Source organism: Mya arenaria, chromosome 7 (assembly GCF_026914265.1).
Source record: "Mya arenaria isolate MELC-2E11 chromosome 7, ASM2691426v1".
NCBI classification, from domain to species: Eukaryota; Metazoa; Mollusca; class Bivalvia; order Myida; family Myidae; genus Mya; species Mya arenaria.
In genome coordinates, this window is record NC_069128.1 from 1735181 (window position 1) to 1761432 (window position 26252).

Here is a 26252-nt window from a genome sequence, read left to right on the forward strand (position 1 = left end):
AACATGTACATATTTACATGAACATACTAGTCTGAATACACTGACATGTACATACTAGCATGTACATACTAGTCAGAATACACTGACATGTACATACTAACATGAACATACTAGCCTAAATACACTGACATTTACATACTAACATGTACATATTTACATGAACATACTAGTCTGAATACACTGACATGTACATACTAACATGTACATACTAACAAGACTATACTTCCCTGTAAACACTGACATGTACATACTGTCATGTACATACTAGCCAGTTTACACGGACATGTACATACTAACATGTACATATTAACATGAACATACTAGTCTGAATACACTGACATGTACATACTAGCATGTACATACTAGTCAGAATACACTGACATGTACATACTAACATGAACATACTAGCCTAAATACACTGACATGTACATACTAACATGTACATATTTACATGAACATACTAGCCTGAATACACTAACATGTACATACTAAGATGTACATATCAACATGAACATATTAGCCTGAATACACTGACATGTACATACTATCATGAACATACTAGCTGAATACACTGACATGTACATACTAGCATGTACATACTAACATGAACATACTAGCCTGTATACACTGACATGTACATACTAACATGAACATACTTGCCTGAATACACTGACATGTACATACTAACATGTACATACTAGCATGAACATACTAGCCTGAATACACTGACATGTACATACTAGCATGAACGTACTAGCCTGAATACACTGACATGTACATACTAGCATTAACATACTAGCCTGAACACACTGCCATGTACATACCAACATGTACATACTACAATGAACATACTAGCCTGTATACACTGACATGTACATACTATCATGTACATACTAGCATATACATACAAACATGTATACACTAACATGTACATACTAACATGTACATACTTACATGAACATACTAGCATGTATACACTTATATGTACATACTCGCATATGCATACTAACATGTACATACTAGCACGTATACACTAACGTGTATATATAAACTTATATATACTAACATGTACATACTTACAATTTTTGACATTTGCTTACTAGTATTCGCATCTAAGACTAACAAATAGTTTTTTTAGTTAATTTAAATTCAAATATTCAGCATATCATATCACTGTTTGATTTATTTGTGATATCTTACTAACCACATCTGTTGTCAAGGTTATTGAAACAAAATGAAATGAGACCCAATTTGTCCAATTAAATATAAGCGTTTCATAACTGATTGCAGAAGATTTCAACACACGGATTTAACCATTACCAGGAATTCCATAATCAATCACTATTAAAGAGGACGTAAACTTCATAGCACACTTGTTGTTACAATGCAGAAATAACAATAAAATCCCCAGACGTGTATGTGGTTTGTAATAATGGTATATATACAGCGAACACACAGTGCAAATGTATCGTTGAGAATCAGCTTGTTGCATATATACATCACTTGTCGCCCATAGGTGAGGATATTTCATGTTTGTTATTGTCGTTGTTGTTGTTGTTTTAGGTGGATTTATAAACTAAAATTATACTATAATGTTTCATTTAAAACATTTTTTCACCATTCTATTCATCAATAACCGAAATTATTATAAATTCACCAAAAACGGGAATCAATGTTCACTTCTTTCTATATTGATTCATTTTACAATTGAACGGTTCGCAAGGGAAAGTATACTCTATAATCATATATTGGAAGTACATTTACAAACGGGCTTATGTGTGTAATCATAGACCGTTTAGCAGTAAAAAGAATATTTTAATTTATTTTTTAAACAGAGGATATTATATGAGTGGTCATTCAATACGAAATGTATTTACCGAGAATTCTACAATTGAATCAAACGAGTTTACGTGGGGGCATAGTTATTACACTTGTAATATATAAAAATATAAAAAGACGTTATTTCATGGTGGGGATGGATTTTATGATATAAACAAACTAATTGTTTCTTTCGTTTTTTCTATAATTGTTTGATTGATTGGTGTTTATTCAGGTTAAAACTCACTAGTTGTGTAATACAATAGAGTAAGTGTTAACATTAGAATATAGCTTTAAAGTACAGCAAAACTATTACATCATGCTTCCTTGGCTTATAGTTTTGACATTTCAAATTAGTAGTTACTGTAAGCGCAAATTCACGTAATATGTGTGTTTTATAGCAATACTTGTCTTGTACTGTTCATGATATTATAGAAGGTTTCAATACTAGCAATCGCTATACAAATGTAATATCCCTGAGACAGTAGCAATCCCTTGGTCAAAATAATGTATTTTTGATAAACATTTGCCTGATAATTGGACTCTGCATTACACCGGAATTAGTGTGTTTTTTTGGTTAAATTTCATTACATTTCTATGACCATGGGTCATGAAATACATTCATTTGCCTCATAATTGGATTCTGCATAACACAATTGTTTTTGTGTTGTTTTTTTTTCTTTCTTTTGGTTAGACCTCCATTACATTTGAATTACCATTTATCATTATAGTAGACACAGTTGCCTGATAACTGATCTCTGCCTTACACAAGAAACTTTATTTGGTTTATATTTCACCATTATATTTTCAGGACCATGGTTCATTTAACAAGATCCGCAGGTCTGATTATTGGCCTCTGCCTTTTACAAATTATCCTGGGTCAGAGGAATTCAATTGACTTTGGAGTGGGTCGCGGCAGAGGTGGTGGGATCAGGGGTGATATTGGCTGGACCAGGTAAGAGTATAGCATTGCTTGTTTTTTTATTGTCCCTCATGTGTATCGCCAAACGGTTGAAGAGTATCTATAACAATAGCGAGCTTATAAGGCTGTGCTAAATCAGCTCTGTCGGTGGGCAAGAGAGGTAGGTCTTATGCAAATGATGTCCAGATGTTTATCAATTTCAAACCTTAGAAAGGAACATCCCATTGTTAATCGTGTCCGGAAAAAATGAATAATGACATGTTTTGATTCTTCGTAGCATTTTATGACCAATACAATAAAGGACAATAGATTCAACGTTTAAAAGTACAAACCAAAAGACATAGTGAGATGTTATTACAACTGACCTTTATGCTAGTGCTGGTGGGAAGTACTGTAAACAAAATAGTTACTGATGGGGTTTACTTTACCACAATTTTCGGGAGAAGGGTAAACTGTACCAAAACCGTAAAATCCAGAGAATGTCATGTCGAATACGGCTTCTGGTAAATCATAAGATGTCTGGACGTAGCTTTCCGTCAATTTGACAATATCTTCAGAACAATACAGAACATTTATTTGGACGTTGTGACCTTACTTTAATTACACAATATACATGTACATACAATGTAAGCGTATATATTTGCATAAACTTAAGTGCATTACAAAATCTATCATATAATATTTCGCAAGTGTATTTGACATTTAGTCAGTTGCATGTTTAGCACAATTCTGTTAAAAGTGCAAAGAGTAAAATAAAAATAAATTTGCAACGATAACTAAATGTAAACTCTTTAAAACCAAAAGGGGGAGTGGGCGTATAATGTAGAGGTTATTGAATGCTGGTTTATTCCATGGCTTGATATTTAAGCTATACACGATATTATTGGTACCTTCAGGCGTGGTCGTCGTGGATCAAGATCAAGAATCGGAGGCAGCTTGGACAGCAATGGAAATTGGGGGATAAGTGCAGGGTTCTCGTGGAGACGCCGGAGGGCTTTGAGGGTACATTCTTCTTAATGAGTAGAGATGTAACGATGATTATGCATTCATTAAATTTAGCCGCAACAGGCCGCAGAATTTGTTCGCGGATTTATATTGACCACAATCTCTCAAAGTATCGATAGCTTCATAATCGATAGCATGACACAATGTCATATGGTGTTTTGTCAGGGCTTTTTCACCATAAATTGGGAAGAGGCCTGAAATATTCCATCAGCAAAAACAATGAATTATTGAATTTAAAGAAAAAAAAAACGCCCAACTCTGTGTTAATATTAGTTGTGAAATAAGTGTCTTTTTTCATTTTGGAAATTGCCGAATTTCAACCTCTGCTAAAGAAGATGAAAAAACCCTGAATGTCTTTCAATAACCATGTCGTTTTAGATGGATCTTTATAAGTTATGCTTTATTTAAATTAGTGTTATACGCTATAAATACTGGAAAACGTAACGAAAGAAATGAAATATGACAGTATTGTGATAATCAGAGTAAATGTAACACTTCCCTAATTGACTGTCTGTTTTATGTTTGAATATTTACACTAAAATGTTGTATTTTGCAAATAAATCATAATTATGATGTAATATTTATAGTTTGATCAGGATACTGAAAGCTTTCATGTAAAGCTTATGGCTGATCCCTGCGAGTTTGACTTCTACGACCAAGATAAAGATGGCAGCATTTCAACCGTTGAGATGTGGTCGGTATTTGGAAATACCACCGAGGCTAACATGCTATTTTATGCTTTGAACAAAGGAATAGGTAACTTATTACAATGTTTAAGACACTATTCTTGTATATCAAATAATAATACAATGATTGTCCAGGTAATGTCGTGGTTAGAGCACTCCCTTCTCAACCAGGTGTTCCGGGTTCGATTCCTGCCCTTACGTATGTGCGTTGGGCTCGTACACTGCTGTTTCAAAAACAATATAAAGCCATAATCCCGTTAAACCACGTGCCTGTGTGTTTGACCTAGCATACTTGGATGATGTATGTTTTCACAAACGTAAACTTATATTATTAACTAATCCTTTTATCTGCTTTCAGCGTATATAATAGCTTATGACGACTGTAAAACAGTTTATGTACATTACGCCATTTTTTTTCTGCGCAACATATACCATTATGTACATACCAAATACTCTTAAATATTAATACACCCTAAATATTGCTTACCTCTAATGAGGGTCAGTCTTAATGACGTATCCCATGTACAATTGAGTGAAATTCTGATCAGGCAAACATATTTATTGATAATTTTGATGAACACAAAATAAACCTATTTATACATCGGTATAAATTGTGAGGTTTTGTTTCACTGACCGTTCCACGGCGGTTACCTCATTATGCAATTATAAAGTTAAATTCACTGCATGTGTTGTATTTCTGTCTTGTATTGTGACTCTGTGTTTCTCTCAATAAGAATGTGTTTGTCATGGAGTCTTATGGACTTAAATGCAGTTATTATTGTGAACATGCTGACTATTTTGCTTGTCCATGGTATTAACCATTGTATTGTTTATATTTCAGTTGACGATACAATTAGCAAAGACGAGTTTGTTACTCTTGCTCCGATCCTGATCGACGACTGCTTCCAGAATAGGTTTAACAGTGCAAGGAATGGACAATAATTGGAAATAAATTTCACTCAAATCGATTAAACTCTATTCAATTACAATGATATTTGCTCTTACCACTTAATTCGATTAAAGTTGATCTGTTACAATATTAGTTTTTTTTACCATGAACAGAATATGTTTTATAACAGTTAAGTTTGATCCTTATATCAGATGGTGTCGTCATATATATTATCTATGCGTTACATTATAGTCATTCTCATTCATCAGATGTTTGATAATGATTAAACTGTGGAACACGTAGCATCATCACTCTGGTGTACGAGAATGGTAATAGTTTGGTCCTAGGTTTCCCAACCTGCCCTGTTCGTTAATACCAACTCTTATCATTATTGGGGAATCATTCTTATTATCTATCTCTCATTGAGATAACACTTATGAACACTTTCGACCATTTAACCATAATCGAGTTTGTTAGTAAAATGAACTCATTTTGGTAGATAAAACATAGGTTATTGGAAATAACTATTTACCGTCATATTTTAGTATGTGGAAGTAAATTTTACTAAAACATGTAACATCTAATAGTTGTTCCAAGTTTTATGCTTTGTTAGTGTTACCATTAATTATGTTTTCTATTTCATTATATTCCATGCCAAACATAAATAATTTATTATTTACCTTGAGGATAATAAAATAAAATGAACACATGTGTAGGTGTGCTACAGACGGGATACTTTATTCAAAGATACACTCACATACAAAGCAAATGGTTCCAAAAAAAACCAAAAACTTCCAGTAAATTGTTACTACTGGCTTCACAGTTCTTATACATATTTCATAATGAAAAACACGCTGATAAAAGCAGTCGTAAAGTGTCCGGAACCACTGCTGCACCCACTCTCAGACTCAACAATACTCGCATTGCCATGGTAACAGAAAAATACCAATCTGAAAATATAAATATATTTTAAACAAGGTTCAAAATAATGTTTAACATATATTATTATATGTATCTGAATACATTCATAGATAATGAAAATTTGACAATTTTGCAATGTTTTCTCTATCCCGTCTGAGCGTCGAATAACCAATTCAGTTCAGTAAATGCACGAGGAAAACTCCTGATTTACGCACGAGTAACCATACCTATACCTAATAGTACTTTAATAATCCTATACCGCAATAAAAATAAATACATACATGCACTCCGTCTATATAGGTACTCGACGTCGAGGGGTGTCCGGAGGATAAAAACAATTTAAGATAGTTGGCACGGACTTATTATTGTCTAGAGTATATTGTATTTTATCTTCGACGAACGGACATCCATGCATCATATATAAAACATTGTTTACAGCTGAATACAACGACCACGATTTTTTTCTGTAACGCATGTGTACGTACCTGCTCCTTTTTATTTTGGTCAAAAAGTGTAATATGAAAACATAGTGGTTTCATTGACAATGTTTATGTAATTCATACACGCTTAGTTTACTTTTGATCAGTCTTATTAGAGCAAAGTATATAAATTTTAATAACATATTTTCGTTATTTTTATCGAAAAATGCATGCGATAAAAATAGTCTGACTCTCGTTAGACCGTTTCATCTTGCAATCTAAAATCATTTTAATATTAAACTTCACAGGGAGATAATTTTGCAGACTTTCAGCATAATTCTTATGACTCGCATAAAATTTGGCCACCATCCAATCACCACATTATTTTGATCGCACGATGAAATATAAAACATATCATTTGGCGTATCTACTCACGATTTACTTAAGTTCCTTAGCTAAGATAATGTTAAACGATGGTTTGGAGAATGTAAACTCTAATGACGAAACTACATTCACGGACACAATGGGTATAGTCATCATTGAGCGGAGTCTCCAATCGTAATACTTGATACAAAAACCCATCCATCTTAATACACATTTTCATAGACTACAGACCAAAAGCAACATATAGCAAGATAAAGTACTAACTAGTTCATTTTAAAGAGCTGACTTATTCGAAAACGTGCGGGGGAAACTTCGAAACAGAGTAAAAAGGAAAAATACTATGGATATACTCCCATTGAATAAGAAGGTAAAGAGGATAAGAGTGAAGAAAGAGGGTAGGGTGGTTGGTTTAAATGAGCAAATTCCAGTGCATTTTCTTCACTGGGCCCTGATTGGTAGTGCTGAATATCACATGTATACAGAAAGGAGACACTCCTGAGTTGGATAGATATTTGGTAGTAGGAAGTGACTGTCACTGGCTATCGAATCTTTTTGTCATTTGAATAAAGAGGTGAACTGCATCGAACAGTGTCTTATGTTGTTCTTCTATGAGGGCAGTGTCACCGTATAGTAAATTGCGAAGCGTTACGTCAGTCAAAGCCTCTACAGAATTAAGAAGAAGTCTCCTTTGTTCAGTATAAAGGGGACAGATAAGAAGATAATGATATGTTGTTTCCTGAACTCCACACGCACAAAGGGATGAGGGCACAATATTTTTAACAAACAGGTGGTGGTTCAATGAACTGCATTCGTTCCGTAAGCGAGTGTGAATGACCTGTAATCGACGTTTCTCATAATAAAACAGAGTATTTGGTTTGGAATTATCCGACTTAAGGTACGCTTTAAAGCCAGAGACACTGTCAATGCTTTGTGCTTCAGCTGGGAGATTATTCCATGCTGCGATTGATGTAGGAAGGAATGAATTCATATAGAGTGACGTATGTGTACGAAAGCTAGAGATATTGGATGCGTTTCGAAGTGAACTAGTTGATGCTTAACCGACTGTCTGAAGAACCAAACTTGACAGATAATCAGGAGAGAGACCATTTTTCATGTGTAAAAGAGAAAAGCTTGTGTTTTTCACGTCTTTGTTTCCAAGCTCTCAAAGTCAAAGTCAATGTGAAGCAGACGCAGAGAAACAAGGCGAGTTCAACCAGTAACAATGCGTTCGCATTCGTTTTGAATTTTGTCAAGTTCGTTTTTTTCATACTGTGTTCAATTATTCCAGATGACATCCGCATACTCCATGATTGGCCTAATGAAAGAAAAATAAATAACCTCCAGAGACCTCCTATCCAGTTGATAGCGTAGACGTTTCATGATGTTAACTCTAGACCAAGCTTTTCTCTAATATAGTTAATGTGAGTATGCCAATTTCCCTCATTAGAAAGAAAAATACCCAGTTGTTTGTGAGATTCAACAAACGGGATATCAGTGTCAAACATGTAAACAGGCGTATGAATGGGTTTGTTTCGTTTTCGAGATATGACCATTGATTCTCTAGATATGTTGGGATTGAACTTTACAAGCCACTCATCAGCCCAAATATATATTTTGTTTATATCTGTCTGTAGTTTTAAAGCTGCAGTTTGGGGGGCGTCCACTATAACAGATAGACTTGTATCATCAGCAAATGGTTGACATTTGAATCTGTCTCGTTTACTATGTCATTAATGTATATAAGAAATAAAAGAGGACCCAAAATTGAGCCCAGGGGAGCTCCATCTTCAAACGTTTTGCCATCACGACATTCTTCTTTCGAATGTCTAATGTCGTATGTTAAGCTAACTTCACACAATGTTCAGAGTCTATGTTCGAGTCGCGCAATATAGGTATGCCAATTTTAATGCATCGTTAAAAATGTAGAAATAAACAAACATTTAGTGATATTTTGGAGCTTTTTTATCAGGGGAATTTGAGGCCACGTAGCTATTAATTAAAAAAGGCAAATGCCTTTTTTGTTTTGAAAATTTAAGTCAATTGGGTAAATATTATAATGCATTAAGATTAAAAAGTAAATGCATCACCTATCTATATGTCTCTCGTTAAGTGTCGTTTGGTCGCTTACATTGTGTCTCTTAACAGGGTTTATATTTGAATTTTGGCACTTTGCTTGTCCCTGTAGTTTTCATTCTATTGCATCTAGCCGATATTACCATAATACTTAAACATTATAAAAATATATTCAGTTTGTCATTTTCATGATGACCCAGTGTAAATTCAACACTTTGCATTAAAATCGTTACCGGACAGGTTGCGAAACGATACCGGAACGTGTGATACAGGACTTCTATTTGTGTACTGCGTCATCGAGTTGTGTGTATATTGTACAAGTTTAAAATGCAATGTATGTTTGCACGCTGAACGAGATTGATGCAGTATCAACAAGCATACTAGTCCAAAATCAAAATGATATTTCACAAATGATTTATTACGCTGCATTATCAGCTGACTGGCTGTTTTGGCAACTTGTTTGTTGGCGTATATGTCTGAACAGAAGAGATATAAGATCGCTGACAAAATATCAGATCGCAGTTTTAAATCTTTAAATTATGTTTTTTTGGTAGTTTTCCAAACAGTTGAGATATGTAAATATAATATTGCTCATTGTTTTTATATGACTGAACTGAAGGCATTGAATATTTATATGCAAAACCACAGAAACAAGTAGAGTAGTTGAAAGTTTAAACATTAACCCCGTTTTATGACACAGGGTCAACGCAAAAGACATAGAACACAAAAACAAACAATTACACACCAGAAACATGGTACAACAGCACAAAACTCCACAAACAGCACAAACACATATATGATATATAAAAACTAGGGGTGTTGATCAAGGATTGTTAGGTACCGCCTTTGAACGGATAGTAAATTGTATATTTACTAGCCAGGGTTTAAACTAGTTTGAATGCATAATCTCACTCTTATCCAAACTATCCCGAATAAAGTAAAATCGTAAATGGTAAATCTTATCAAAGAATACATTCACTTGAGAAAACTTAATAATAAAACAAATAATGATACAGTAATAGGTATATCCAAAGTACTTCTATGATAAGGAATCACTACTCTATCTACAGACGGAGGAATACAATTCAGAGTACATAATGCAGTGACTTTTCAAAGATATGATATAGTTATTGTTTGAGACTTTAAATTTCCACACAGTCTGGCTTAGCAATTATAAGGTTTAAAACTGTGTGATCAAAGAGTTTCATAATAAAAAGCATCATTGTACTAAATCTAGGAACAAACAATAAATACAATATATATATTTGTTAAAATCTTCTTCCAAATAATTACCCTAAGAAAGGTTTTGAAAAATTAAATCAAGGACTGAAAGATTAGTTATGTAAAGACGCCAAATGCAACTTCATATTTTTTGTAATGAATTCATCCAAAAAAACACGCAAGGCAAGTTCTCTTTAAAGTATTGCCATTATATCTACGGCTTAAACAAGATTCCAGCAATTCATTGAGTCTATCTGCCCAACTAGTTGCTGGAAACATTTTAATTTTACGATTTTTCTATACAAAATCAGCATAAAATTCGGGATGAGCAATACTGTTAGAAATCAGTGATTTTAGACTATTATTGTACTTAGATATGATATTTTAATGATCAGTAACATATTTTGAGAAAGTCTTTTTCTTAATTTATGGTAATTATCTGTAAGGGTTTTTTTTATTATCGAAACAGAATAAACGTACTAAAATTTGTTGAATTAATGCAATCCGAAAATGTTAAAGTGAATAGAAATTTAGCCATCCATGATAATTATGCATTTTGTTTAAGAAACAAGTATCATTATTATTATGACTAGTGATATCCTATATAAACGTTATTTCACACGGATCTCTCGCAGTCATATTGTCATGTATTGATTTTAATCTACATGTAGTACGTTTAGTCTGTTTCGATAATACTTGTGTTGATATATGACTTTCGTAATTCGTTTTACAGAGGGCATTCAAGAACAAAAAAATGAAATTCATCTTCCAATACATCACACAAAATACATTTTCTATTTTAAGATATTGGTTCGGGTCTGTGCCATCTTTCTGCTTCTATTTCTAATCAATGAGATGATACTCTTAATTTACATAGGTCTTTTCTAAATTTATATTTATTAACATTTGTCAAATAAGGTTGCAACATAAATTTACAAAACATTGTATTAGTTCTTGCACGTGACGATTATGAAGTTCTGACCTCCAGTTTTGGATAAATGTATCATGAAGTCTAGACTTCAACAAAGACATCAATATATTTTCATCACCAACACCTTGATTCAACCAAGCATAATGGAATCAAAGAGATTGTAACAAAGTACATACAGATTTCGCACAAGACTTACAATTTGGCTTTGTTTCTATGTAACTACACATTTGAATGTAAACACCTTTATTGTATTTATGATCTTCTAATTTAACAACTTATTTCATTAACAGCAATCTGCTAAAGAATGAAGTTCTACCAAGCTCTCCATAGATGAAATTATTCTGAGTTTGAATTTTAACACCTAAGACTTTTATACAACAATTTAAATGAACTCTTTCTAAAACAAGATAATTATTTAGACCCCAAATTTCTGATCCATAATTGACACTTGGAAGAATTAATTTATCAGACAGATTTATTTATTTTGCATGGAGATTGAAGCAATTTTTATTGAATATTAATTTAATTTAAAAAACAACAACCTTAAATGCTTGTCCTGCTAGTGTATCAAATGTTGTTGTAAAAGAGCCTCCACAAGTAAAAAACATACCCAAGTATGTTACATTTTTGACTATATATAAATATTTACCCTTATATAAGAAACGAATATTATTCCTTAACTTTTTGCCACTTTAGTCTTGGTAGAATTTTTACTTAGCTTCCATCTATCACAATACTCTTCTAATAACAATAAACCTTTCTTTAATTCATTCTCAGAATCAGCCATGATTACAATATTATCAGGATATAACAACAAAAATAATTTTAACATACCCATATCAATACCATTGAACTCATTCAACATGTAATGTTCTTCAATGTTATTTAAATACATTGAGAATAAAAATGGAGATAAACTTTCTCCCCGCCGCACACCTAAGAAACATGTAAAATCTTTATTACTTACTGTATTATTAAGTTTAATTCTTGACTTAACATTTGAATACATATATTGTATAACATTAAACATTGTTCCTCTCATCCTAATTTTAAAAGCTAATACCATATGATATCTCTATCGGTAAGTCCACAAAAACTGCATGCAATCTCTTTTTATTCTCTAACAAATAATTAATGATACCTTGTAGAAAAAAGATATTATCAACAGACCAATATTCTGTCTACATCCTGCTTGAGCCTCAATAAACGCATGATATTTTTCAGTCCAAAAATTCAACCTATTATTTATCACTTAAGTAAATAATTTCTCAAAAGTACTTAAAAATGTAATTCCCCTATAGTTGCTAGCATTATCCGCATTACCTTTCTTATGTAATGGAACTATAAAGCTCTCTGGCCATGCCTCTGGAAAATATCCCCTATAAAACAACTTATTAAACAAAGTACAAACCGACTTCGAAAAACAATCACTATTAATACCAATAATATTTAAAAAAACTCATTTAACAAATAATCAGGCCCTGCTGCCTTACCATTATTCAATTGCTTGCATGCCATAACAATTTCAGCATGAGTAAAAGATCCACTCAGTTCCTCAAACATATTATTCAATTATCCTATCATGGAAATGTATAATATCTTCATCAGGTTGAAAAAAAATTCTCCAGGAAATCTTTATTTGACAAATTCTGTTTGTCTGTTTTTACAAAAGACCCTTTAAACATATTCCAATAAAGTTAAGCATTTGATAATCTAGCATTTTCTAGCTTTTGTGTTTGTTGTCTATCATAAATAAAATAAAATTCTAATACATCATCAGATTTATTATTTCTAGAGATATTATCAGTAGTACAACTTTTTTGATACATTGGTGAACACACATCTTCTATAATATTGCAAAAAAGAATTCAATTCTTCATCTTTATCAGAATTATTCTGTTAATTTTCAATATTTTCACAAAGTGTTCCAAGCGTATTTTTAACATAATCATCATTTAATGCATTAACATAATCACTTTTTTTCTCATCACTCCATTTGTATCCTTATGGTAGGCCACTACCATTGTGCGCAATATTCACCGCCTCATTACAAGTTACTTCATTTTCACTCATATATTTTGTTGAACAACTTAAGCTTAAACTCAGAATGCAATGATCAAATAATATATTGGGATCCAATACCTCAAAGCTATTCACATATGAAAACATATTATTTTGACATAAAACTAGATCAATGGTGCTACATCCAAGAGAAACTGCCATTCAACTTTCTCAATCCAGACATCTTACAAAAAATCTAACAGATTCCCATTTTTATTTACAGTCTTATCGAAGTTGCTTCTTGGTAAAAAATCATCTGGTAAAATATCTTCAAGACAAGAGTGAGCATTGTCATTTAAGATAAAATCAGGCCTTTCACCAGCTCTGGCATTAAAATGCCCACATATGAAAAAAATACATCCATTGTTAAACATAGTGTTGATACTTAACATATCATCTAATAACAATTCAAATACATTGTTATCAATCAAATATTCCCTACAATTACCTTGTGGAACATTATAAGTAAGACACAACAGAATATTAATATTAAATGATTTTCCATCTAATGTTACCCATTGGATACAATTACTAGTGTTCTTTACAAAAGTAACAAACATTTTTAATGTATTATGAATATAAATCATTACACCACCACTACTTCTTTTAGAATTTTAACGTGATCTTTTCTATGAAGAATATATGCATTAAAATTAACAACACCATAATTAAATAAATCATTTGATCATGTTTCGGTAAATGGAAGTATTAAACAATAATTTCATTTTTTCACAGTAAAGTTTATTGTATTGTTTACCTATGAAGCCTTGCACGTTAAGTAAACACACATTGACCTCTTTCTTGGCCTCATCGCTGTCCTACTTCTCCATGGCTGGCTTCAGATTGGTCGTTTCTGTACTCTTGCCCTGTTTCTCGTTCCCCATTGTGTTGCGCGCAGTCTTTGTTTGGGATCATCTGGACAGTTTCTCGATTCCCATACTAGTTTTGGCACCGCTAACACTCTTCTGTCTATTTTAATCGATGGCTACACTTGGCTTACCACCGCTCGTTTGGGGTTTCGTCGTTCTAGTTGAAGGCGTTCGGGGTACATGTGTTGTGTTGTTATCCTTATCGGCAATAACTGATTTTGCAGGCGATTTGATAGATTTGTCATTATTCGTAATGGATTTATTTGATTACTGTCATTTTCTCTACAGGTAAATCATTGTTTACTTCTTGTCCATCATTCGCTATGTTGTTTACATGTACATTTCTTGACCCACTTTCGTTGTTTACATCTGAGTGGGCGTGTCTATTTTGATTTTCAAGGATCTCCGTTTCCGCGAAAACGACATTTTCTTCACCGTCCACAACTGTTTAAATGGAATTAATCCTTGATCTGCTCTCTAAACTTGATACTTTCGTGTTACACTCCTCAATCCGATTTGTGCCCATTACTTCGAACCCGTCTGGAAATTCGTTTTTCACACATTGTCCGTCTATGAATAGCCTTGCTGGATAGCGAATTTGATTTGTAATGTTCTCCGGTTATACATTGCTTCCACTGCTTCTGCTGACTTGCCGATGGTGCGTTTGATATCTCCTTCGGATATTGTCTATCTAAACCACACATGCTGTTCTTCAGAAGGTAGGCTCTTCTCATAATGATTTCGGTGTCCTCATAGTCTCCAAACCGTGCTATCAGGGGTCGTTTCATATCACCACCTACCCGATTTCTGTTCGCTGATGTCCTGCCCAGTCTGTGTGCTATATCTATACAAATATTTGCACAGTCTAAGTCCAATTCATTCTCCAAAAAAAACAAGTAAAAGGCTTTTATCGTCTTACTGATATGACAGTTTTCCTGTATTGCCGTAGAAAATCAGGTTGTTTCTGATGTTTCTGGCTTCACTGTCAATAGACCTATAACTGAGGGCTTTTGTTAATGACATTTGCTTATCGCACATCTGCTCAAGGTATTCAATACGTGATTGGAGCTCACTCATACAGTTCCAATTCAAATGTTCAAATTTGCTATTTAATTTCTCAACAATAGACAAATGGGTAAAGCTATCAATGCTGCTATTACTACTTGTTTTTTTTTTTTACTTTTCTTTGTCACCTGGGTGAATTTCCCGCCATTTCCACCATTGTCCAAATCCGTGAAACGATTTCTCACTGGTATTTTCTCATTTAATTTCATTTCTTTATAATCATCACCACTCGCACAATATCAATCCTCACCACCACTAGCCATGTTTTGGAAAAACAGTCCTAGAAATCACTTTTATTAGTATTTTTTTTAAAATGTTTAGTCTCCACTTTGTTTACACGCCTTAACCATTGACCACTCAACCGTCATAAATAATATAATATTTTTTGTAAATACCGGATTATCCATACTTCGAATATCGTCAATATATCTGAAAGTATTATTAAATTCATCAACAAGGGCAAGATCTCCAAACAAGGATAATTTCAACATATATTAATTTTCAAAGCAGTTTAAAAGGAGGTCAGGAAGTAAAGGTGCATAATTAGCAACCATTGGAATGCCTATTGATTGTTTATAGAAACATGTACCATTTGAAAAAAAATATTCAGAACAAAAGTTAATTATTCAAAAAGATTATTTGAGCATGTCCAAAAGACAAACTTATCTGAGCGATCATTGGTAAAAAAGCTTTTTTATCTTTAACTGCCATAAAAGTAGTTATATCCCTAGCAAATGTTTTTTTTCGATAAAAGGAGTCAATTTGGTTGACCGTGGAATAGTGGAATAGATGTATAAGGCGTTGATAAGTCATAAGTATTAAACACAGCGTCATTATATCGTCTACTTTCAATATTATTAACTAGTTCTAAAGATTTGTTGAATGATTAAAATTGTGTTGAAGTCAAATTCCGCGGCTTTTTGGACAAAATTTAAAAACGTCAAAACTGTCAATCTGTGAGAGTGCATCTATAAACCTTTTGTAATTTTAAGCGTACGTGATACTACACGTTAAATGACACGTCGTGTAACAACAAGTTAAGCAAAAATTTAAAGCCGTTATTGCACAAGGATTTAATTAAGATACGTAGATAATGATTGGATTCGTTCTATATTATTTCGAAATATTTAATAAGGGAAATGGCAATTGTTGCGTTTAAGTAGTAAAGCCGCTCTCGTTTATGGATGTAATTTAGATATTAAATCAGTGGTCGGCATCTATTTATATTATTTCGAAATATTCAATGAGGAAATACGCGATTATTGATGCAAATTAAAAAACACATTTTGATTAAAGTAATGTCAAAAGAACAACAGGTGTCTTTTATTATAATCCATCAAAACGTTTGTGCATGTAAGTATATTAAGCTATTCACGAATAAGTTGTGATCATAAGATGAAACTACTTGTGATGTTTATATTAGTAAATTAAAATGTTTAATAGTGCACATTCATGTATTTCAAGCGGTTTCAGAGAATTCGCAGTATTGTACTGCCTATTGTGTACATTACTTGTATTGAAACATGAAAGTAATCAGTCTCAACATCGTCTGCCATTTATGGTTTAACTATTAATAATTTCAGATCATAAAACATAAACCATTAGCATTAAAAAATAAAATGAAAATGAAAACAATTTTTTGTACAAATATGATGAAGAGCTATACTTACATTGACAATAATTTTACAAAATTGAGAAATAAACAAGAGATTTTTTGTGCTTTGTATCTAATTTGTTCAATGTTGGGTTGTACAGTCTTTCTGAAATGGAAACCTATTTTGAATAAGGCAAATCAAGTTTCCATTATTCACTCATTGCAATCTTTGCATTTATTACATTCATCCATTATTAATGTTATTCACTTATTCAATGTCATTATGATATTGACTTTATGTTTTTGAATGGGAGTGTTTCGGACTAAACAATAACACAGTTAAGAGTCCGAGTCAAAATGAAAGAGTCAAACGCTTAAAACAAATCAATGTAAAAAAATGTGAATTATGAAATATTAAAACTTTTTGAATCCTAATCAGCATTTATTATCATAGTTTTGGTTTAAAATGAAAATTCCTGAAACGGACAATAATGCTAAAAAATCCATAATAACGTAAGAAGATAATTTCAAATGGTTTAGTCATGTGATACATAACTCTTCAGATTATGTCATTTCAAATTCAAATATGCGTATTTGTTTTAAAAAAAACCCTATCAATTGTTGAAATTGCCCTTTAAAATGTTACGGATTTTATCCTAAATACCTCAATTCAAAACCTCGAAATTAAACTTAAATTCATAATAAAACAACATATTTTTTGCTTATTGGACTGTATATTTATTACAATTGTCTATATATTAGCGCCAAAAATAGTATTTTATTGCCCTATAGATCCCAAACAGCATTCATTGTTACTGCCACCCTTTGCATGAACGAGAAGTCTGAACAACACTTTTGAGCATGGACCAATTAAAGGAATCTTGGCTTCCTCGACTGCCATTATTAGTGTCAACACCTGTAAATTATGTAATATCAAATGATAAAGATGGCGAACTTGGGAAATGTATACCTATGAAGATTTCTTGCATTACAAAATTGTTCTATAAAATTATATTTCATAGATTGTAATTTGTTAGAATACATTTCTGGTTACATACTTGACACATGTACATCTATTGATAGTCAATAAAATGCAATTTCAGTTAAACATCCTCTCAATTGTTCATTGATTATACAGTGTAAATACAGGTTTAAAGCATTTTTATTTTTCTATAGGGACTTGATGATGTCTCATAAATGTTTTACATAATTGAATTGTAGAAATATAACGCGCATGAACACAGATACAAAGCAGTTTGAGTCAAATTTTTGAGCAAAATATGGCTATATAAATATTTAATCATTTTTATAAGTTATTTGTAGATGAACGATTGTTCCTTATGGACAGATATCACGACTCATACTTATGTACTCCCACACGACCTCTTATATACATTAAGCATTGCGAATTGACACATAGGTGTACTTCACTAGTCCAAAACAAATGGGAGCAGTGTTCTAAGTGCGCGCGCTTGAAAAATGACAGTATAAAACAGGAACCACTTATCAAAGACTCAGACAACAAGATTCTGCATGGTGTCGAGATCAAATCATCTTATTTGAGTAAATAATCAGCGATTACTTTAACAAACATTATTTTTAATGCGGAGAGCCTACCGAGTGATCAGTATATTTCCTCCTGTGTATGCGTTCTCAAAATCGTCTTGCAAGTTTTTTGGAGACACTTCGACACAAAAATTATGTAAAAAGTAATCACTGATTTCGTACTAAAATAGGACACGTTTACTTTGACAGCGAGCAAGACACGTTCACTTTGACGCGTACGTTGCTATTCTTGTTCATTCACATGGAACAGGATCTATTGATCATTAACTTAGAGAAAGGTCTACTCTTTCTTTTACAGAACATAACTGGATAAAGCATTTATTATTAACTTTAATATATACAGTTCGTCGTTGATTCAATCATTTAATAGCATGTTAAATGAATTGAAGCGCTATGATTCAAAGCTTTTTACATCAATTCTCTAGTAACAAAACTAGATATTGCACCGTAAGTAGTGATAGACAAACTTCAGAGAATTCCTTGCATACTGTCACTGTTGATGTAAGTTTAATTGTCAACATATTTTTTTTTACCAATAAGAAAACAGTAGGTCTTAAGTTTACATTAATTTAATTCATATATCAGGAGCCATTATCATGTTCTTATTTAAGCTGTAGATAGACACAGTGGATGACCCAGTAAGTGGATAGTTTACTAAATATAATATAAACCACTAAAAAAGGTTTTTAGTCTGTACTTTCGCAAAGATATGTGGCATGATATCACTACTCATATACATTATAATATGTACATACTTACATGAACATACTAGCATGCAAATACATAACATGTATATACAAACATATTTACTAACATGTGATAATAGCATGTACATACTTCCATGTATATACTAAAACTAACATCTACTTACTAACATATACATACTAACATGTATATACTAATATGCACATACTTACATGCACAAACTAACATGTATATACTAACATGCAAATACTTACATGTATATACTTACATGTACATACTTACATCCACAAACTAACATGTATGTACTAACATGTACATACTAACATGCAAACACTAACATGTATTCACTTACATGCACATACTTACATCCACAAACTTACATGTTTATACTAACATGCGCATACTTACATGTATATACTAACATGCGCATACTTACATGTACATACAAACATGTACATACTTGTATGCATATACATAACATGCACATTCTAGCATGCATATACTATCATATACATAACATGTATATACTAGCTTGCATAAACTAACATGCACATACCAGCATGCATATACTAACATGCACATACTAACATGCATATACTAGCATGCACATAATAGCATGCATATACTAACATGCACATACTTACATGCATCTACTAACATGCACATAATAGCATGCATATACTAACATGCATAAACTAACATGCACATACTAACATATACATACTAGCTTGCATATAATAGCATGCACATACTAGCATGCATATACTTACATGCAATTCTAACATGAGCATACTATCATAAACATAATATCATGTATACACTAACATGTTCATACTAGCTTGCATATACTAATATGCACATACCAGCATGCATATACTAATATGAACATACTAACATGCATATACTAACATGGACATAAAAGCATGCACATACTAACATGCACATACTAACATGCATATACTAACATGTATATACTAACATGTACATACTAGCATACATACACTAACATGTATATACTAACAAGATCATACTAACATACATACACTAAAATTTATATACTAACATGTACATACTAACATACATACACTAACAAGTATATACTAACATGTACATACTAACATACATACACTAACATTTATATACTAACATGTACATACTAACATCCATACACTAACATGTATATACTTACATGATCAAACTAACATACATACACTAACATGTATATACTAACAGGTACATACTAGCAGTTATACACTAACATGTACATACTAACATGATCATACTAACATACATGCACTAACATGTATATACTAACAGATACATACTAGCACTTATACACTAACATGTGCATACTAACATGATCATACTAACATACATACACTAACATGTATATACTAACAGGTACATACTAGCACTTATACACTAACATGTACATACTAACATGATCATACTTACATACATACACTAACATGTATGTACTAATAGATACATACTAGCACTTATACACTAACATGAACATACTAACATGTACATACTTACATGTACATACTTACATGTACATACTAACATGTGCATACTAGCACGTATACACTAACATGTACATACTAACATGTACATACTAGCATGTGCATACTTAAATGTACATAATAACATGTGCATACTAGCACGTATACACTAACATGTATATACAAACATGTAATAAAACCCAATTTGTCCAAATTAAATGAGAGCCTTTCATAACTGATTACAGAAGTATTTCCACACACAGATTTAATTATTACCAGGAATTTCATAATCAATCATTATTAAAAAGGACCAAAATTTTATATATAAACACTTGTTAAAATGCAGAAATAACAACAAAATCCCCAGACGTGTCTGTGGTTTGTAATAATGGTATATATACAGCGAACAGACAGTGCAAATGTGTCGTTGAGTATCACCTTGCTGCAGATATACATCATTTGTCACCGAAAGGTGAGAATATTTCATATTTGTTATTGTTGTTGTTGTTTTTAATGATGTTTTTATGTGGATTTATAAACAAGCATTATACTATAATGTTTCATTTAAGACATTTATAACCTTTCTATTCACCAATAAACGAAATACTTATAAGCTTACTAAAATCGGGAATCATTTTTCATTTCATTCTTTAATAATTTATTTTACAATTGAACGGTTCTGAATGGCAAGTATACACTACAGTATTGTATTGGAAGAATATTTACAACGGGCAGATTTGTGTAATCATAGACCATGTAGCAGTAAAAAGAGGATTTTGATTTATTTCTTAAACAGAGTGTATCATATGAGTGTTAATTCAATACGTAATGTATTGCCCGAGGTTTCTACAAATGGAACAAACGAGTTGATGTGAAAGCATAGTTCATACACAAGCTTTATATATAACATATATAATAACGTTATTTCAAAGTGATGACGTCATTAATTATAAAACAAACCTATTGTTTCTTTTGTTTTCCTTGATTGATTGATTGGTGATTATTCTGGTAAAAACACTTTAGAATACATTGTGTAACATAATTGATTAAATTTTAACATAAGTTTATAAATATCTTTGAAGTACAACATTTGTTTACCGCATGGGTACTTTTAAATAACAATTATGACGTCTAAATAAATACACATCATTCAATGCACTCGTAGACACAAAACTTGGATACTATTTAAATAGTCGGTTACTCCACTACAGTGCATTGTATTCAAATCTGGGATGGCTCATGAAGCCCTGATCTTGTGTTCTTTTCGGTTAGTAGTTACTGTAATACTTCCACGCAATGTGATATTTTTCTAAACCGATTCGATAGCAATGCTTGACTTGTGTTGTCCATAATATTTATAGTAAGTTCCAATGCAAAGAAATCGTTATAAAGCATTCCTTTCCATCAGCAAATTTAAATACAAATAATGTATCTTTGATAATCGTTTGCCTGATAATTTGACTCTGCATTACACAGGAATTTGTAGTGTGTTTTTTTGGTAAATTTCATTACATTTTTATAATTATGGATCATGAAACTAGATTCGAGTGCCTGATAACTGGATTCTGCACAAGAGTTTGTATTTTGGTTAAACCTTAATTGCAATTAAATTACCATTCATCATGCAATTAGAAACAGTTGGCTGATAAGCGGCCTTTGCCTTTCACAAGAACGTGCAATTTGGTTAATATTTTATTATTATATTTTCAGGACCATGGATCATTTAACAAGATACGCTGGCCTGATAATTGGCCTCTGTCTTTTGCAAATTATCCTGGGTCAGAGGAATTCAATTGACTTTGGAGTGGGTCGCGGCAGAGGTGGTGGTATAAGAGGTGATATTGACTGGACCAGGTAAGAGTATAGCATTGCTTGTTTTTTATTGTCCCTCATGTGTATCGCCAAACGGTTGAAGAGTATCTATAACAATAGCGAGCTTATAAGGCTGTGCTAAATCAGCTCTGTCGGTGGGCAAGAGAGGTAGGTCTTATGCAAATGATGTCCAGATTTTTATCAATTTCAAACCTTAGAAAGGAATATCCCATTGTTAATCGTGTCCGGAATAAAATGAATAATGACATGTTTTGATTCTTCGTAGCATTTTATGACCAATACAATAAAGGACAATAGATTCAACGCTTAAAAGGTTTGTACTTTTAAGCGTTGAAAGACATAGTGAGATGTTATTACAACTGACCTTTATGCGTGTACTGGTGGGAAGTACCGTAAACAAAATAGTTATGGCAGGGGTTTACTTTACCACAATTTTCGGGAGAAGGGTAAACTCTACCAAAACCGTAAAATCAAGAGTGTGCCAATTCGAATACAGCTTCCCGTAAATCATAAGTTGTCTGGACGTAGCTATCCGTGAATTTGACAATATCTTCAGATTGGTTCCTAATATAGAACAATACAGAACATTTATTTGGACGTTGTGACTTTACTTTAATTACACAATATAAATGTACATACAATGTAAGCGTATATATTTACATAAACTTAAGTGCATTACAAAAGCTATCATATAATATTTCGCAAGTGTATTTGACATTTAGTCATGTGCATGTTAAGCACAATCCTGTTAAAAGTGCAAAGAGTAAAATAAAAATAAATTTGCAACGACCTTTTAACTAAATGTAAACTCTTTAAACCCAAAAGGGGGAGTGGGCGTATAAGGTAGAGGTGATTGAATGCTAATTTATTCCAAGACTTGATATTTAAGCTATACTCTACATTATTGGGTACCTTCAGGCGTGGTCGTCGTGGATCAAGATCAAGAATCGGAGGCAGCTTGGACAGCAATGGAAATTGGGGGATTAGTGCAGGGTTCTCCTGGAGACGCCGGAGGGCTTTGAGGGTATATTCTTCTTAATGTGTAGAGATGTAATGATGATTATGCATTCATTAAAATGATCCGCAATAGGCCGCAGAAGTTGTTCGCGGATTTATTTTGACCACAATCTGTCCAAGTATCGATAGCTTCATAATCGATAGTTTGACACAATATCATATTGTGTTTTGTCAGGGCTTTTTCACCATAAATTGGGAAGAGGCCTGACATATTCCATCAGCAAAAACAATGAATTATTGAATTTAAAGATAAAAACGCCCAACTCTGTGTTAATATTTGTTGTGAAATAAGTGTCTTTTTTCATTTTGGAAATTGCCGAATTTCGACCTCTGCTAAAGAAGATGAAAAAACCCGGAATGTCTTCCAAAAACAAAATGTCGTCTTAGATGTATCTTTATAAGTTATGCTTTATTTAAATTAGTGTTATACGTTATAAATACTGGAAAACATAACGAAAGAAATAAAATATGACAGTATTGTGATAATCAAATGTAACACTTCCCTAATTGACTGTCTGTTTTATGTTTGAATATTTACACTAAAATGTTGTATTTTGCAAATAAATCATAACTATGATGTAATATTTACAGTTTGATCAGGATACTGAAAGCTTTCATGTAAAGCTTATGGCTGATCCCTGCGAGTTTGACTTCTACGATCAAGATAAAGATGGCAGCATTTCAACCGTTGAGATGTGGTCGGTATTTGGAAATACCACCGAGGCTCACATGCTCTTTTATGCTTTGAACAAAGGAATAGGTAACTTATTACAATGCTTATGACAATATTCTTGTATATCCAATGATTATATAATGGTTTTCCTGGTAAAGTCGTGGTTAGTGCACTCCCTTCTCAACCAGGTGTCCCGGGTTCGATTCCTGCCCTTACGTATGTGCGTTGGGCTCGTACATGTGGGTTTTTTCTCTGGCACTGCTGTTTCAAAAACAATATAAAGCCATAATCTCGTTCAACCACGTGCCTGTAAGTTTGTCCTAGCATACTTGGATGATGTATGTTTTAACAAACGTTAACTTATTTTGTTAACTTATACTTTAATGCATATTTACTTTCAGCGTATACAATAGCTTATGAAGACTGTAAAACATTTTATGTACATTACGCCATTTTATTTTTTTCTGTGCAACGCATACCATAATGTACATACCGAATACTCTTAAATATTAATACACCCTAAATATTGCTTACCGCTAATGAGGGTCAGTCTTACTGACGTATCCCATGGACAATTGAGTGTAATTCTGATCAGGCAAACACATTTACATTTATTGATAATCTTGATGAACACAAAATAAACGTATTTATACATCGTTTTAGACTGTGAGGTTCAGTTTCGCTGACCGTCCACGGCGGTTACCTCATTATGCAATTATAAAGATAAATTCACTGCATGTGTTGTATTTCTGCCATGTATTGTGACGCTGTGTGTCTCTTATTAAGAGTGTGTTTGTCATTGAGTATTATGGACTTAAATGCAGTTATTGTGAACACGCTGACTATTTGGCTTGTCCATGGTGTTAACCATTGTATTGTTTATATTTCAGTTGACGATACAATTAGCAAAGACGAGTTTGTTACTCTTGCTCCGATCCTGATCGACGACTGCTTCCAGAATAGGTTTAACAGTGCAAGGAATGGACAATAATTGGGAATAAATTTCACTCAAAACGATTAAACTCTATTCAATTACAATGATATTTGCTCTTACCACTTAATTCGATTAAAGTTGATCTGTTACAATATTAGTTGTTTTTACCATGAACAGAATATGTTTTATAACAGTTAAGTTTGATCCTTATATCAGATGGTGTCGTCATATATATTATCTATGCGTTACATTATAGTCATTCTCATTCATCAGATGTTTGATAATGATTAAACTGTGGAACACGTAGCATCATCACTCTGGTGTACGGGAATGGTAATAGTTTGGTCCTAGGTTTCCCAACCTGCCCTGTTCGTTAATACCAACTCTTATCATTATTGGGGAATCATTCTTATTATTTATCCCTCCTTGAGATAACACTTATGAACACTTTCGACCATTTAACCATAATCGAGTTTGTTAGTAAAATGAACTCATTTTGGTAGATAAAACATAGGTTATTGGAAATAACTATTTACCGTCCTATACTAGTATGTGGAAGTAAATTTTACTGAAACATGTAACATCTAATAGTTGTTCCAAGTTTTATGCTTTGTAAATGTTACCATTAAACATGCACTCCATCTTTATACGCACTCGACGTCGAAGGGTGTCGGGAGGATAAAAACAATTTAAGATAGTTGGCACGGACTGATTATTGTCTAGAGTATATTGTATTTTATCTTCGACGAACGGACATCCATGCATCATATGTAAAATATTGTTTCCAGCTGAATACAACGATCACGATTTTTTTTCTGTAACGCATGTGTACGTACCCTGCTCTTTTTTATTTTGGTCAAAAGGTCTAATATGAAAACTTAGTGGTTTCATTGGCAACGTTTATGTAATTCATACACGTTTAGTTTACTTTTGATCAGTCTTGATTAGAGCAAAGTATATAAATTTTAATAGAGGAATTAACAACATATTTTCGTTATGTTTATCGAAAAATGCATGCGATAAAAATAGTCTGACTCTCGTTAGACCGTTTTATCTTGCAATCTAAAATCATTTTAATATTAAACTTCACAGGGAGATAATTTTGCAGACTTTCAGCATAATTCTAATGACTCGCATAAAATTTGGCCACCATCCAATCAC

At 32.6% G+C, this 26252-nt stretch overlaps 2 protein-coding genes across 2 annotated transcripts; both read left to right on the forward strand.

Annotated features, from left to right (window-relative positions):
* The first annotated feature begins 1465 nt into the window (after window positions 1–1465).
* On the forward strand, window positions 1466–5484 carry LOC128241861 (uncharacterized). The gene is made up of 5 exons (XM_052958970.1): window positions 1466–1516; window positions 2630–2773; window positions 3637–3742; window positions 4333–4501; window positions 5273–5484. The coding sequence occupies exons 2-5, from the start codon at window positions 2634–2636 to the stop codon at window positions 5371–5373; spliced, it is 516 nt and encodes a 171-aa protein (XP_052814930.1). The 5' UTR covers window positions 1466–1516; window positions 2630–2633; the 3' UTR covers window positions 5374–5484.
* A 15539-nt stretch (window positions 5485–21023) lies between these two features.
* LOC128241632 (uncharacterized) lies at window positions 21024–25243 on the forward strand. The gene is made up of 5 exons (XM_052958647.1): window positions 21024–21106; window positions 22345–22488; window positions 23386–23491; window positions 24076–24244; window positions 25048–25243. Exons 2-5 carry the CDS (start codon window positions 22349–22351, stop codon window positions 25146–25148), a joined length of 516 nt encoding a protein of 171 aa, XP_052814607.1. The 5' UTR covers window positions 21024–21106; window positions 22345–22348; the 3' UTR covers window positions 25149–25243.
* The last annotated feature ends 1009 nt before the right edge of the window (window positions 25244–26252 follow it).